General features: G+C 42.1%; 1 protein-coding gene across 1 annotated transcript in view; it reads left to right on the forward strand.

The window, feature by feature from the left end:
- NSMCE2 (NSE2 (MMS21) homolog, SMC5-SMC6 complex SUMO ligase) overlaps positions 1-16,021 on the forward strand; it is a 1,433,635-nt gene that overhangs the window by 1,287,348 nt on the left and 130,266 nt on the right. The window contains exon 5 of the mRNA XM_044066603.1: positions 13,690-13,796. Coding sequence (XP_043922538.1) covers positions 13,690-13,796 — 107 coding nt within the window. The remainder of the gene's footprint in view (positions 1-13,689; positions 13,797-16,021) is intronic.

A 16,021-nucleotide genomic window follows, 5' to 3' on the forward strand; every position in this document is an offset into this window, starting at 1 on the left:
GCTGATAGTCACACTCAAAGCCCCTTCAGACTTAAATACAGGTGTAGCCAAAAAGATCAAGTTGTGTGTGTGACATGAACAGGAAAATTCCAAACAGGTGACAACTTTATTTAAGCTAGAAATAAAAACACTAGATTTTTCTTTAGATGACCCCACACCACAAAAAATGTTATCAATAAATATGGTAGAAGACTCGATGTACGTACAACTACTTTTGGGGTAGAGGAATTTTGTTTCCCAGTAAGCCATAACTAGGTTTGCAAAATTAGGGGACACAATGATAGCTACCCCCTTAACTTGTTGATAGTACTTTTCTTAGAATACAAAAAGTGCATTTAAGCACTTGTTCAGTGCACTCAGTAAACAATCTGATTTCTCTTATTATATAAAAATTATCCTGCAGCAACATATTGCTAACTCATTCCACCCCAATTATCTTGTGGAATGGCTGAGTATACAAATTTAATGCTTACTGTTACTAATAAATCAGTGTCTAACACTGAAACATTTATAAGCTTGTCATTAAAATGAAATGAGTCCCTTGTGAGAAGTGGAGCCTTGAAAACAAATTAGAACTGTGAAGCAGAAATCCAGAGAAATTTTTAAAAAGGATCTACAAAAGAGACTAAAATTTTCAGAAGTGAATGAAAAACCTTATGGACACTGTCAAGAGGCCAAACTATTAGATTCATGAAAGCAGATAAGGGTGTGGCAACAAGAGTTTTATTTTATAAACTAGTAACTAAGATAGTTATCAACAAAATTTACAAAAGAATTAATTGGTGGTTATATGATCTTACAGAGGGTCATATCTCAGTCAGACAACATGTACAAATATTTTTTACTTGAAGAAAAAGTAATTGGAGTGCTTTTTCATCTAAAGGATTTAAGACTGTGTATCTTTCAACATTTATAGACATAGCATTGAAAGATCTTATTTTTTAAAATCCCATCTTTCACATGGGACTTTTTTGATTTTAAGGACAAACTTTAATATGTTTTAGTATTAAACATTATAATAGTGTAGTAACAGTGTGTGCATGCACACAAATATTTCAAGGCACAGGCAATAATGACCTCCTAGCTTGCCAATATGCCAAAATAGTAATTCCTGTAAGTGTCCAAGCTGTTCTTAAAATGTCTAAAAACATGTTTGCTTTAATATAATTTGATAGTATTTTCCATGCATCAGCACTTCTCTCAGAGACTATTAGTGTATCTCTCATTCCTATATAATCTCCTACACTGGTTGTCTGTTGCTTGTCTACTACTTTTTGATAATTCCAAACCTTCCCAGAGGTAGCTGTCTCCACATGTCCTACTGTATATACCTGAATAAGGTCTCCCCTTAAGTATCTATATGAAGCACTGGACAAGTTCAGATATTGTAATCTTTTATAATAACTTAGTTTCACATCCATGGATGTCATTGGTATATTTCTGCCATCTTCTTTCCAATTTACTTATGCTGGTTTTCTCACAAGGTTACCAGTATATTCCAGACTCTGGTTTGGATCTGATGCAACTTGACAATGAATCTGATGTCATTTTCATTCATTCCTCAATGAATGGGTTCAGATCCGATCCTCAGATCCAACTCAACCACGTTCTCTAGATGCTAGGATCTGATTCTCGAGCTTCTCCCTTACCCGTAATGCTACTGACCACTCTATTACCTCAGATCTTGTTTGCCACTCTTCAGGACTGGACAGGACAGGGCTGTGATTGCTCAAGCACCTTGATGGGGTTTAGTGAGTGAATAGATATCTAGTTCCTTCTTTCCGTATATAATATAGTATCTCCCTTACCCTTTTCTAAACTTTTCTAAACTTTTCTAAATCCTTTTGTTATCAACTTTTGGGCAAATCATAACCATCATTTTTTGACAGTTTATTTCCTTCTTTACCTTAACTTAAGGTATTTCTCCATTTACCATTGTTGGTATTTAGGCCTTTCTTCTTTTCCTACTTTATCGTTGTGTCAGTGCTTTGTCTTTTTGCTGTATGTGCATTTCCTGTGGGTATAAGATCCCCAACTCTGATGCCCACAGGCAAGTCTGTGTGTATTGTCTGGGCCCAGCACACTTGGACACCACCTGCTCCATTTGTCCAGCCTTTAATACTCGGGTTGTTAGTGACAGAAGGAACAAGTTAATTCTAAAAGCCCTCCTTTTGGCCTCAGCTACTTCTGCAGGTACTTCTTCTTCAGGGGCTCAAACGTCCTCTTAAAAATCTAAGGAGGTAGGGAGCACTGAAAATGCTCATCTGCTCAGTCTCCACAATCCACACCTCCTTCTGAGCCACCAAAGAAAGTTTCTTAGAGCTCAGATCCTAAGTCTTTGGATCTGATGCCTGCTGTTACCAAATCTCCTTGGCTCCATACTCCCAAGATTTTTACCAGAGCCAGTATCCCTCAGACTGAAGTCTCCATTTCTTCAAGACATGCTCAAAAAGTTGTCCAGATAACCATCCACTTCATTTTCTGTTTGGTACTCTCAAAGTATTTCTGAGTCAGAGGTAGATAGGATGATGAGAAAATTCCTTAGAATATAGATCCATGTGGGGGTCCTGTTAGCTCAGTCTCCCATCTGATCTGTGAGCCTTAAACCTTCTTTTCAGCCTTTAGTTGCTCCTTCTGTGATCTGACCTGCCATTTCTGAGCCCTCATATTCGAGATCCCAGAGAGTCGAACAGCCAGATCCGAAGATTCTACTGTCTTCCAGTCCATCGACATCCCTGATCTGATCGTCTCCTACTCCTTTGGAACACAATAGTTTTTCGAGCTGAAGTGTCACCATCAGATCTCAGCTTTGACTCAGAAGCTTTTGGAGCCTTTGCTTCCTCTTAGAGCTTTGGCGTTGGACAACTTAGATCTGTTCGGGGAGGGCCTTGGATTGTCTGCTCCTAGAGTCTCAGTTCCAGTATGATTGTGCTTGTGTTTTCCTGGTCCCTCTGCCTTCAAGGTGGTGGAGCAGGTTTTCTCACATCCCAGAGTAGTTTCGACTCTTGCTCCTTCAGATCAATTCCCTGTTCCCTCTTCAGATCCTGTATTTAAGTCTTCTCATCCTACACCTCAGGGACAGCCAGCACAGATGAGCTTCCACACAGTTCCCACCAGGGACCTCCCCACTTCTTCTGACACCTTTCCATAACATCCCACTGAGGAGGTTCCTTGGAAGAGGTCATGCAAGAGGAGGCACTTGGATTACCCATGGGAATCCCTCACAGAAGACACTGATTTTGATGAACCAGAAGTGTCCCCTAGATCTCCACCTGAAGATGTCTCGTTTGCAGACATTTTAGAAATCCTATGCCAGGAAGGTGGTTTGTCATCCCAAACCCCTTCCCAAGAAGAATCAGGTTCTTGGAAGCTTCCAGGTCTGGACCATCTACGTCTTGAGTTACCCCAGCTGTAGATGAACTTATAGACCTTGTCCCAAGCAGAGCATGGAAGGAACTGGACTCCATAGAACCCAGTCTCAAACATCTGGACAAGATTTTGAGTGCTCCTTCTGACAGACAGCACTGGACCCAGGCTATCCCTGTAGATGCCATGGTTGTTGCAACAGACACTAAGAAGGAGTTGGTTGAACAGAGCTCCTCTGTCCATCCCCCTAATATGAAATCTAGGACATTGGACAAGTTTGGGAAGCAAGGCAGTTGGGGGCACTTGCCTTTTCACCTCAAAGCCATGATGGCCATCACCAAAAGATTTAAGGGTGCAAAGGATCATATCCAGAGGAGATTTCATTCCCTTTTTTACAGGTTGCCCAAAGGAAAAGAAAATGCCTTTCCGATGTTCCACCCATTCAGAGGGAGTCAACAGCACTAGAGATTCAAAAACTGCTAGACAAAAGTGTCATCCAAGAGGTCCCCCCAGACCTAAGAGGATCTGGAATTTACTCAAGGTTTTTTTTAGTGCCAAAGAAAGCAGGGGACCCATGACCCGTTCTGGATCTCAGTTGTTTGAACCAGTTTCTAAAGAATTCCAAATTTTAGATGGTTACGGTTCAGTCCATTCGGTCTATCCTACAGAAGGATGACTGAATGTGCTTTCTCGATCTTCAAGATGCATACTATCACATCAAAATAAACAGATGCTTCTGGCTGGGAGCCAGTCATTACCAGATGTTCTTCGTGTTTCACTGTTGCAGTAATCACATTTGAGTTATCTGCTTGCAGTAGCCCTCAGTCGGCCTGATTACAAAATCTTGGGTCCTGCGTCGGTTGCTGTCTCATCTTCCATGACATCAGGTAGGCGGGGTTATAAAGCATGCAGCCGATGCCATTACATCAGTCTTTCTCACCGTGCGGTGCCCGAAGCAGAAGCAGTTTGCAAGTGCCAGTCAGCCGACTCCTGAAATTTTCGTTTTCGAGTTTCAAAACTGAAGTCTTCAACTAAAGCAAAGTACACCATTGGGGAAACCTTTTCTTGCTCTAAACTGATGTCAGTAAAAGTAAATAATTGCATTCCTTGTGGAAAGCAAATACCTCATAAAGATTTCCATTCATACTGTATTCCTTGCCAAGGCCCTGACCACGATGTACCTCGCTGTCTGTTTTGTGCCTTATTTAAACAACAAACTGTTCGTCGTCAGTATATTTTCACTTCAAAATATTTTGGTCCTCTGTTCAATTATCCTGATATGTCTTCAGTAAGCCATCCGACTACCGACATTCTGAAAAAACTCAGATAAAAACAGAGACAGGCTGCCTAGGTCCAAATCTGCCGACGACTCTTCTCCTAAGCCAGTCGCCAGTTCGCCGGTACTCAGTGAGGCACTTTCACAGCCTCTGATACCCGCTACGTCAGATTTGCAGGACTCTACTGAGACCCATTCGGAGTCCAGTATGCAGCAAGATGCTTCAACTGTGGAACCTGCTGATGTCTCTACCTTGGATGGGTCCGAAGCCGCTGTGCAGGTACCGGCTCTACTGACTTACATATTAAACCAATGCCATCTTCTTCTTCAAGGCCTAAAACTCGAACCATGCCTAGAAAACCGACACCCAAACTGCATGGTCAGGCCTCTATGCCTAAAAAACAAATAAGAATGGCTGAAGACCTTATTACTTTAATCCGGGGAAGCCAACCTTCCCCCTCTAAGAGACTTAGGACTGAGTTTGCTTATGATACTTCTGACCAGGATTCTAAAATTTCTGTTTCTTCTGATGACCAGAATTTGCCCTTATCTACCTATGAGAATGCTGATGCTGACGACTCTATTCCCTCTGCTTCCCCCCAGAGGATTTCTCTTTTGGTGAAACCTTGCATACTCTTAGGGAGCATTTTTATTGGGAAAGCCAGGATTACTCTGATTCTAAAAAGAGGCTTAGGGATTTCTTACTCCTGCCCCAGCACAGGCCTTTAGCTATCCCTCCTGTACTAGAAATTGTTGATGATGCCTTTTCGGAATCTAGCTTGGCCCCTGACTCTTTACCTCCTGCTCCCAGAAAACCTGATAGATATTACAGGGTTCCTGACTCTCACCAGTTCCTTTTTAAAAACCATACTGCAGATCCTGAGACCATTTCACAGGGACCCAAGGGCATTAAGGCTACTACTGCCAAACCCTACCCCCTCTGATAGAGACTGCAGGGCACTGGATAGATGGGGTAAGAAGGTATACACTTCTGCAACTTTGGCCATTAGGGCCTTAAACTGCCAGTTTCATATGTTAAAGTATCAGCAGCATATTACTGGATTGCTTAAACAGAAAATGATGTTGATTCCTGATTGTGCTGAAAATAAGGATTTAATGCATTCTGCTGAACAGATTGGAAAACATACTTTGCAATGTGGTTTTGAGTCACTAGAGGCATCTTGCAGGGCTGTGTTGCTGGGTCTGTACTTAGACATGCTTGGCTTAAGGAGCAATCCTTGCCAGATCATGTTAAAGTTAAATTACTAGATGCTCCCTTAAATCAGGACCGCCTGTTTGGCAACAAAGCAGAAGAAGTTCTTAAAAAGATGGAGGAAAAAGCTAAATCTATGCAAACTGTTAAAGATTTCCTACAAGTACAACCTCCAAGATTTAGTAGGCATTGGCCCTCTAAGAATTGGTCCTTTCCTGCCTCTTCCAGGCCTTCCCAGTCCAAACCCAGATCCAGCAGAACACCCAGGCTTCAGTCCCAGGGTATGCACAGGACTAAGCAATGGGGGGGGGGGCTTCCACTTCCAAATCAGGGAGTAGTAAGACTCCCCCTATGGTAAACTGTCTCAATGACTTGACTTTAAAACTTCCAAGCACTTCTCAACTGACTGCTCCTTTAGGGGGAAAGATTGCTCTGCAGGCAAAAAACTGGGAACTCATTACCCAGGACTAATGGGTTTTAAATATAGTTTCCCAAGGATACAGATTTCACTTCCACACATTACCAACCCCAAACGGTTGGCCAGATCTACCCCCAGATCAGTGGGCAGAGGCTCAAAAGCAAGCACTCTCTCTCTCAAGCATAAAAGCTATACAGAGTGTACCAGAAGAGGAAATGGGATAAGGTTTCTACTCGAGACTTTTCCTGGAACCCAGAAAAGACAACTCATGGAGTCCTATCCTGGACCTGTCCACCTTAAACACCTTTTTGGAGATTCCAAAATTCAAGATGCTAGCTCTTCACCAGTTGCTTTCTATGCTAGGCAAAGATGCCTGGCTGGCAACACTCGATTTAAAGGAAGCCTACCTGCACATCCCAATTAGGGAATCTTGCAAAAGATAACTACACTTCAAAGCAGGCTACAAGCACTATCAGTTCTCTGCACTGCCCTTTGGCTTATCTACTGCACCCTGGGTATTCACAAAGTGCCTAGCTCCAATCATTGCATTTTGCAGGCAAAAAAAATATTCAAAATACCCATACCTGGATGATTGTCTAATTCAGGCAGAAAGCCAGGACATACTTCTGAACAATCTGGATTTGTACAAAAGGTGCTAACTTGTCTGGGGTACACCATAAACAAAAATAAATCACACCTGGTACCCTGTCAACAAATTATATTCCTAGGCGCAAGCTTGAATACAACTTCCCAGATGGCTTTCCTCATGCCAGAGAAACAAATTCATTTGACAACCTACTTTAAACTAATGGCCAGAAAAAAACCTGCTATCTGCAAGGCAAATACTGCAAACCTTGGGGTTCATGGCCTCCTGCCAAATTCTACTAATTCCATATGCAAGACTGCATATGAGGAAACTACAATGGTATCTAAAAAGCCTATGGTGTCAACATTCTCATGATCTATAAGCAATGATTCCTGTCATACCTTGCCTACGGATAGAGTTCCTTTGGTGGACAGAGGCCTGCCACCAAAACAAGGGACTACCATTCACTCTACCTCCTGCCACCCAAACCCTAACAGACGCATCGGACTATTCATGGGGGGGGCTCACCTGGCAGGGAAGTGCATTCAGGGCAAATGGAACCCAAGTCAAATGTACCTGCATATCAATCAAAAAGAAATGTTAGCTGTACAGAATGCTCTGACAGCCTTCAAGGACCACATTCTTCCAGGACAATTAATGGTAAAGACGGACAACACCACTGTTATGTGGTACATAAACAAGCAGGGGGGTAGCCATTCTTACCCCCTCTGCAGACTAGTCATGGCTCTGTGGAACACAGCCTTGAGCTACCAAGTGCATCTACAGGCTCAATTCCTGACAGGAAAACTAAATACACTGGCAGACGAACTAAGCAGAACTCTCATGGACCCACATGAGTGGAACCTGGAACCAAAGACTTTAAACATGTTTGACAAACAAATGGAGGAGCCCAGATATAGACCTATTTGCCTCCCCCCAGAACTACCAATTGGACAAATTTTGCACAAGGACTCCCCACAAACTAGCTTGGAAAGTGGATGCTCTGTCCTTCAGTTGGAAAAATCTGTCAGTTTATGCCTTTCCTCCCCTGCCTCTCCTCTCCAAAGTACTACTAAAGATCAAACAGGACAAACCAAGGACAATATTGATTGTACCAGACTGGCCATGCCAACACTGGTACCCTCTCTTGCACAGTGTCACTGCCGGCTCCATGGCACCTGCCTCAGACCCCTACCCTGTTGTCACAGCAGGAGAACCAAATTCTGCACCCTCAGCTTCAAACCCTGGACCTGGCAGCCTGCTAATTACCTAACCTCTCCATTACCATCCCTCAGTAAACAAGTGTTGGATATAATTTTGGAGGCAAGGAGGCCTAGTACTAGAAAATCTTATGCTGAAAAATGGAAAAGATTCTGTGCCTGGAACCAGTCTCAAGGGATGGGCACAGCAGCAACCAGCTTACCTCAGATTCTTCAATACTTAACTGAGATGCTTCACAAGGGTCTTTCTTTTTCGTTCATCAAAATTCACACCTCAGCCATTTCAGCTCATTATAACACAGAACCACCCCTTCTTCTCTCATCCACTGCTGAAGCAGTTCCTCAGAGAGGCCAAAAACTTTAGACCACCCAGGAGAGCCCCAACTGCAGTCTAGGACCTTAACTTTGTATTGGAGAAACTCACTCTTCCTCCTTTTGAGCCAGCTGCAAGTGCAGATCTAAAATTCCTTTCTTGGAAAACAGCCTTCCTTTTAGCAATCACTTCAACAAGAAGGGTATCTGAATTACAGGCCCTTATGGCAGTGGAGCCTTTCATCATCTTTCATGCAGACAGGGTGTCCCTCAGAACCAATCCCTCCTTCATGCCCAAGGTGGTATCCAGTGTGGCTATTAACCAGTCCATTCATTTGCCAACCACCTTTCCAAATCCACAGAACAAAGGGGAACTGATACTGCACTCCTTAGATGTGCACAGACAACTTAGATTTTACTTGGAGAGGACTAAACCTCAAAGGAAATCTGAACAACTGCTGGTGGCATTTGCTGCAGGGGCAGAGGGGAAGGCTATTTCAGAGCAAACCATTTCTAAATGGATAGACCATTGCATTCATTTCTGCTATAAGCACCATGGAAAACCTATTCCACAGGGGATTAGACCCCATTCAACCAGGGCTGCATCTATCTCTACAGCCTTTCTCAGAGGTGTTCCTACCAGGGACATCCTAGAAGCTGCTACCTGGAGTTCTGTACATACTTTCACCAAGCATTACCATTTGCCAATTTTCTCTAAATCCAGAGCTGGCTTTGCTACCGCAGTCTTTGCAGGGCCTTATAGCCGGTCCTAATGCTATCTAAATTCCTCCTCCCATCCTTAACTTTGGGAATCTACCCAAATGTGATGACTGCAACAGTGAAATGCGAAGAACATAGTACAGTTGTGTACACTTACCATAACTGTAGATGTTAGAGTGTATTCACTGTTGCAGTCTTGGTTACCCTCCCTCCAGCCCCCTAACTTCTTTTGGCTATACCTCTACTTTCCTTTACTATGCTTAAAAGCTTTTTGGTGTATTTGCTTTTTTTGTTGGAGGTGTAACCTTGTGTGTTTGTGTGTGTATGTATGTATGTGTGTATATATATATATATATATATATATATATATATATATATTATTGCTTCCCATTAGGGAGGCACCTGACATCTGGGGCATGAAAAACTGATGTAATGGCATCGGCTACATACTTTATATCCCTGACATCACGAAAGATGAGACAGCAACCGATGCAGGACCCAAGACTTTGTTAATCAGGCCGACTGAGGGCTACTGCAAGCAGATAACTCAAATATGATGACTGCAACAGTGAATACACTAGAACATCTACATTTATGGTAAGTGTACACAAATGTACTTTCAGAGCCCTGCCCTTTGGTATCACCAAAGCCCCCAGGGTGTTCGCCAAATCCATGGCAGTGGTAGCAGCTCATCTAAGACTGCCCAGATTCAGTGTGTTTTCTTATTTAGATGACTGGCTCCTTTTTGCACCGATCAGACATCTTCTGGAAAGATCCAGGGATTACTTACTCCAGTTATCTCAATCTCTGGGAATTGCGATCAATCTGGCCAAGTCATAACTTCAAGCAGTTCAAGTCTTGGAGTTTATAGGGGCTCATCTAGATACAGTCAGTTGTCTAGTTCTTTTGCCTCAAATCAGAGTTCTTACTTTGAAATCACATGTCAGACAAGTTGTTTCTCATCCTTCTCCCCCAGGAAGAATGGTATTGAAAGCCCTAGGTGACTGCTGCAATAACTTTAATATCTACTGCTCATCTTCATATGAGAATTTTTCAGTAAACTAGCTGTGTAATGGTCTTTTTATCAACATCCCTTGCGCCATCCGATAAAATTATCTCAGGTTTGCAGAAAATCCCTGATGTGGTGGATACAGTCTGAAAAGATTTGTCAAGGGCATCAATTTATTCTTCCTCCCCCGAACGCCACATTGACCATGGACACCTCCCAGTTGGGGGGGGGGTATTACTTGGGATGGACCATTGAAGGCAAGTGGTCCCCAGAAGAGACGAATTTGCATATAAATGTTTTAGAGATGACAGTGTTGCTTCTGGCATTGCAGGCCCTTCAGTATTCTCTTCCACTAGGAATGATTGCTATTCAAATGAACAATATGTCAGTAGTCTTCTACATCAACAAACAGAGGGGAACCATATCCTCTTCCATATGCTGAAAAGCAGTGAGAGTTTGGCAGTGAGTGATCTCCTCCAAGTGCTTTCTGATAGCAACACACAGAAGTCCAGCGTCTTAGTGGACAAGCTCAGCAAGATCATTCTGATGCCTCATGAGTGTTCTCTCAGTCAGTCAGTGGCATATATGATTTTCCACAAATGGGATCAACCATGCTGCGACCTATATGCCTCTACCCTCAACAACCAATGCAGCAGATTCTTTACCCTAATTCCCCCTCAGGGACATTCACCAAGAGATGCTTTAGTCTACATTTGGCCCTCCAGTCTCCTTTATGCTTTCCCTCTCCTGCCTTTAATACCAAAGTTTCTTCAGAAAGCAGTCTGGTTGAAGAGCAAAGTAATCCTCACTGACCCTTTCTGGCCTCGGCAAGTGTTGTTTCTCTTCCTATACTCTCACCTACAATGTCCTCCTTGGACACTGGTCCTCACTCCAGATCTGTCACACTTCTCATTGATGATTCATCTGAATATTACAGGTCTCAAGTTGACCTCATGGTTTCTCCAATTTCAGTGATGGCTTGACATTCCAAGCTTTCTTCCCCATTTCGCCAAATTCTTTTCTCATCTCACAAACCTTTAACTCGGAAGATTTATAAGAGTAAATGGAAGAGGTTTTCCTTGTGGGCTCATCAGAGAGACCTGAATCCTTTCATTGCTCCACTCCCAGCTATTTTAGATTTCCTTGCCTCCATTTTTCAAACCGGAGCAAGTTTCTCCACCATCAGAGTTCATTTAGCAGCCATCTCCAACTACCACATTGGAGATGATCCTTCTCCTTTAGCTTCAACCAAATTATGTAAGGCCTTCGTAAAAGGTACATTTTTACTTAGACCTCCAATTTGAGATTCCACTCCACCTTGGGATCTGACTTTGGTATTACAGACATTGGTACATCCACCATTTATGCCTTCAGCTAAATGACATCTTGAGTTTCTGTCCTGGAAAATGGTCTTTTTGGTGACTCTCACTTCAGCAAGATGAGTATCTGAACTCCAAGCACTCTTTTCAAAACCACTCTATTTGGTTTTTCATAGGGAAAGAGTTAACTTGCAAACTAATCCTTCTTTTCTACAAAAAGTGGCCTCAGAATCAAACATCAGTCAAGTGATCAATTTATCAGTTTTCTTTCCCTAATTTTACAATAAAGGACAGTATATCCTTCATCTTTTAGACATCCATAGGCACCTTCATTTTTACCTTCATAGGAGTAAGGAATTTAGAAAAAAACTGATCAATTGTTAGTCTTCTCCTCCTCCAATAGCAAGACAGGAAAATGAGTTTCAAAGCTACTCTACCTAAATGGATAACAGATTGTATTTCCTGCATTTATTCCTTGAGAGACCTAACCTTACCAAAACAATCAAAAGTTCATTCAGCTAGGTCAAAGGCTACATCAGCTGCTTTTTGGGCTAGAGCCTCTATTGATGACATTTGTGCAGCTGCCAAATGCTCTAATGTTCATACTGTTATCTCTCATTATAAATTAGATATAATCTCCAGAAACAGAGAAACATTTGGTTCTCCAGTTCTCCGGAACATCCTTCCATGAGGGCCACCTAAGTTTACCATAGCTGGGGACACTGTCCAATTTGCTGAGGAACGAATGAAAATGACAACATCAGATATAAAAGTTATGTACTCACCATTACTTTGCATCTGTGTTGTCCATTATCAATCTTCCGCAACTTCCCTCCAATCATCCCCCTATCCATGTCTTTGGGAGAAACCTAACGGAATTGTTATTACCATTGTTCCTGTTTAAGCTCCTGATCTTTCAGCTTTCCATTTTTCTCTCATAGCTGTGTTATGTTTAATTAACTTAACTAATTAGGTGCCTTGGTTGGATTACAAAGCTAGTTGTTTTTATTTATTTTATTCTTCCACATTTGTAAGCCAGTGGTTTCTGTTAGACTAGGAGTAGGGTCAGTTTTCATCAGTTAAAGATTTCCAGTTCCTCTTTATAGTTCATCTTAGCAATAAAGGAGTGTTGTTTTTATTTAGTAATATGAAGCACAGTTTTTTGCAACTGGAGTTTCTGTTAACATTTTCCTCTGTATAGGTTAGTTACTAGCTTTTTGTACAAGAAGCTGTCGTTCATGGTGTGTGTGTGTGTGCGTGTGTGTCTGTGTACGCGCACATATCTCTATTGTGGCTGCCATACAATGTTCATAGAACTGACTCCGTGTCTGGTGCAAGTTCTAACTATTGTTAACTGTTCCATGGAGTCTTATATCCTGCAGTACATTTCGTCGGGCATAGAAAATGCAGTTTTTGGGGTTTTTTTTAGTAGACAGTTTAGTAGTTCACGTGATTTTGATTTGTCCATAGTATTGTTTTGCACCTTTATTTTTAAATCCTTTTCTTTGTTAGTGTTTATATTGTATTGTTTGGATCGAGTTCTTACCCATGTAAAGTAGTTTAATTAACCTTTAGGGTTGCAGTTGTATGTGTTGCTTAGAAGAGCAATTAGATGTGTATGATTTAAAAAATCTTATTTCTGTTGTGTTTAGTGCTGGTTCCGTAATGTAGAGGGATAGCACCCTGACTGTGAACCAGATAACCAGAGGTCAATTATCAGGCCAAGCATTAAATTATTTAGCAGTGAGGGGAAAGAGTGAGGGCACCTGGTCTGCTCTCCTCTCCTGGGAGAGAAGACAGGGTTTGCTTGTATTCTGAGGCATAAGGGCAGTGTGTGGGAGAGAGCACTGATCATGCCATGCCATAAGGAAGGAGCAGGGCTGCTTGAAAGAAATTAGGGTAAATTCTGTATGCACAGATGATTTACACATCCTCAGTGTTTTGCCAGGTGCACATGGTTAGAGCTGCGAAGAGGTGAGTGCAGAAAAAGCTTTGAACCATCTCAATAACTTCCTTATTGATGGACCCCTTTTGATTGAGTCTTATCTGGTGAAGTGAATGAATGGGCTGATAGCCCAGGGGGGAGGGTCTGATGGTTGGCTGTCAACTGGAGCAAAAACTGGAAAAAAAAATATTGAATAGAATGTTATACTAAGTAAATAAATAAAATTCATATCTCTAGTGGTAATTACAGGTGATGTATATGTGTTATTTCAGATAGCTTGATAAAACTGTACTTTTACATTTTAGCTGGTCTTCAGGTGCAAAATGGCAGCGATGAAGTAGTTGATGAAGAGCTTGATGAAGATGTAGCAGTGACTCAGAGCCAAACCAACTTTATATGTCCCATCACCCAGGTAATAAACATTTTAACATATTTCTTGTGTGATGCCTCTGTGTTGTCCATGTTGCTCAGATAGGATTATTAGTTTTCTGTAATGCCATTGGCTTTGAACCTTTTTCAGATTTTGTCTGACGCATCAGTAATGTATTTCCACGTGCTTCTTTTAGCATCAGAAACTGCTTGTTGAATGAATGGGCTGATAGACCAGGGGAAGGTCTGACGGTTGGCTGCCAACTGGAGCAGAAATGAACAGATTTTTCCAGTTTATTTTTTGTCCTTTAAGATTTTTCTGGCTTGTTTCCTTTCCTTTGAAGAAACTAGAGTTCTAGACCTACTTTGCATCTCGCAAGGTGTTAGTCAAGAGTGCCTAAGTCATGAATTGGCTGCGAGATCTATTGCTAGAGCACAATTATTAGATGTGTACTAGGCTAATAACCCTGAGGCCTTTATAATTTTAGCCATGCACCCCAAATCTCAGACAAGTTCTGGTACCCTTGTTTTGTAAACGGAGGCTTAGGAGATGAAACATTTACAAGTAGGGTCCTGGGAGATTAACTTTTTACAGGCTGCCTGTGTCCATTAGAGACATAGATGCTAAACCAGTTGTGAATTTCTGGTTCTCCATCCGGTTGTTCAAGTTACAGTTGAATTGGGTTGGGAAGGAACTTTGCTTGACATCGGCAGGGAGCCTTTCATTAGAGGGGGGTGTTCTCTAGGATACATACCTGTCTTTCCAGCAGGTCCTGTTTATATCACAGGCAAGGTTTAAGTCTTTAGAACAGGTAATTTTGATGTTGTTTGTTTTGCAGATATGCAGGAGGTCCATCAGAGTGAGATTTGGCATTGCCAGGCATAGATCTCTCCTCAACAGCCTGTAGGATAAAGAATACAGGGATACGGCTTTGAGGTAGCCTGCAAAGGTCATGTTATTTATGCCCTGTATTCTTTTAGTGAGAGCCTCTGTGGACGTTCCAGTTTTAGATATGCCTGGTTATGTACATATAAAAGGTGACATTGTTACACACTGATAGTTCTGATGAGTACCAAACAGAGTGGAACAATGACTTCATTAGCCCTATATGCCATGCCTTTATTTATAAGTTGCACAGTGCAGAATGATCTCCTCACTACAGGTAGACATGATGGTTAAAGGCTGGATTACTGTCTGCGAGTGTCTCCAGGTCCCTGACTTCTGAGTCAACTCTTAGGGGTGTGTTATATCAGTAAGGTAGTTACCAGAGGTGGCTGACCTCCAGAAGGATACTATTATACATTTCTTGACATTTAGTTTTAGTCCATGGCTCTGACACCAGTCATTTGTCTTTGTCATCCTTTTTTTGTGAATATTAGTATCGGGGAGATTCTATGACTGCTCCTAATTTGCAGTCAACTGCAAATGTGGTCAGCTGGAGGCCCTGGATATTGACCTTGACTTTACAGAAGTAGATGCCATTAAGGAATGGTCCCAAAACTTGTCTCTTCTGATGGTGACTGGCCTCTTTGTAGAGGTGGAGTCCTCAATTCTACCTTCTGGAGACATGTCTGTGAACTAGCTGGCTATCCACCAGGTGACTTAAGTGTTTGTAGCTAACCACTTGAGTTTGTCATCAGTGTCCAAGTGGAGTACCGTGTCCAATGCCTTGGCCATGTCATCATAGGCAGTGTGAACCATTTTGCCCTTGTCCATTCTTTTGTTGACCTTCACAAAGAAGTACACCGGATTGAGTAGACATGACCTCCTCTTGATGAAACCAAACTGGATTGGGTCCAGTGTCTGGCAGATTGGTATGTCATTATTTAGCATTTTCATGATCATTCTTTCAATGGCTTTGCACATGAGACTAGTCAGACTTATTGGTCTGTAGTGTTGTGCAGAGGGATTACTGTTGGCATTCTCCATTTGTGAGACACAAAACAGGTTTGTAGGCTATGATTAAATAGTGATCCTAGAGGGCTTAAGGGAGGATATCGCAACTTCAGGTGCTTGACCGACATGAGGGTTTTGCCAGTCAGGGTGGCTTATGATGATTAAACATAGAGGCCTGGTTCAGTGGCCTTCAAGCCATCAAACATCTCAAATTGGTGCACTGCACCTGAGAAAGACTAGTTAGTATGGACCAGGCCAGTCAATGGCAGTTAGCCAATCATTTAAATGCCATCAGAGAAACAGTAAATGTGTTTTTTCCTCATACCTTCCAGCACTCTATAAAGAGTATAAATATGTGAGTTAACACAGTT

The sequence above is a fragment of the Protopterus annectens genome, chromosome 3.part1, assembly GCF_019279795.1.
Source record: "Protopterus annectens isolate FY-2018-M chromosome 3.part1, PAN1.0, whole genome shotgun sequence".
Lineage (NCBI taxonomy): Eukaryota > Metazoa > Chordata > Ceratodontiformes > Protopteridae > Protopterus > Protopterus annectens.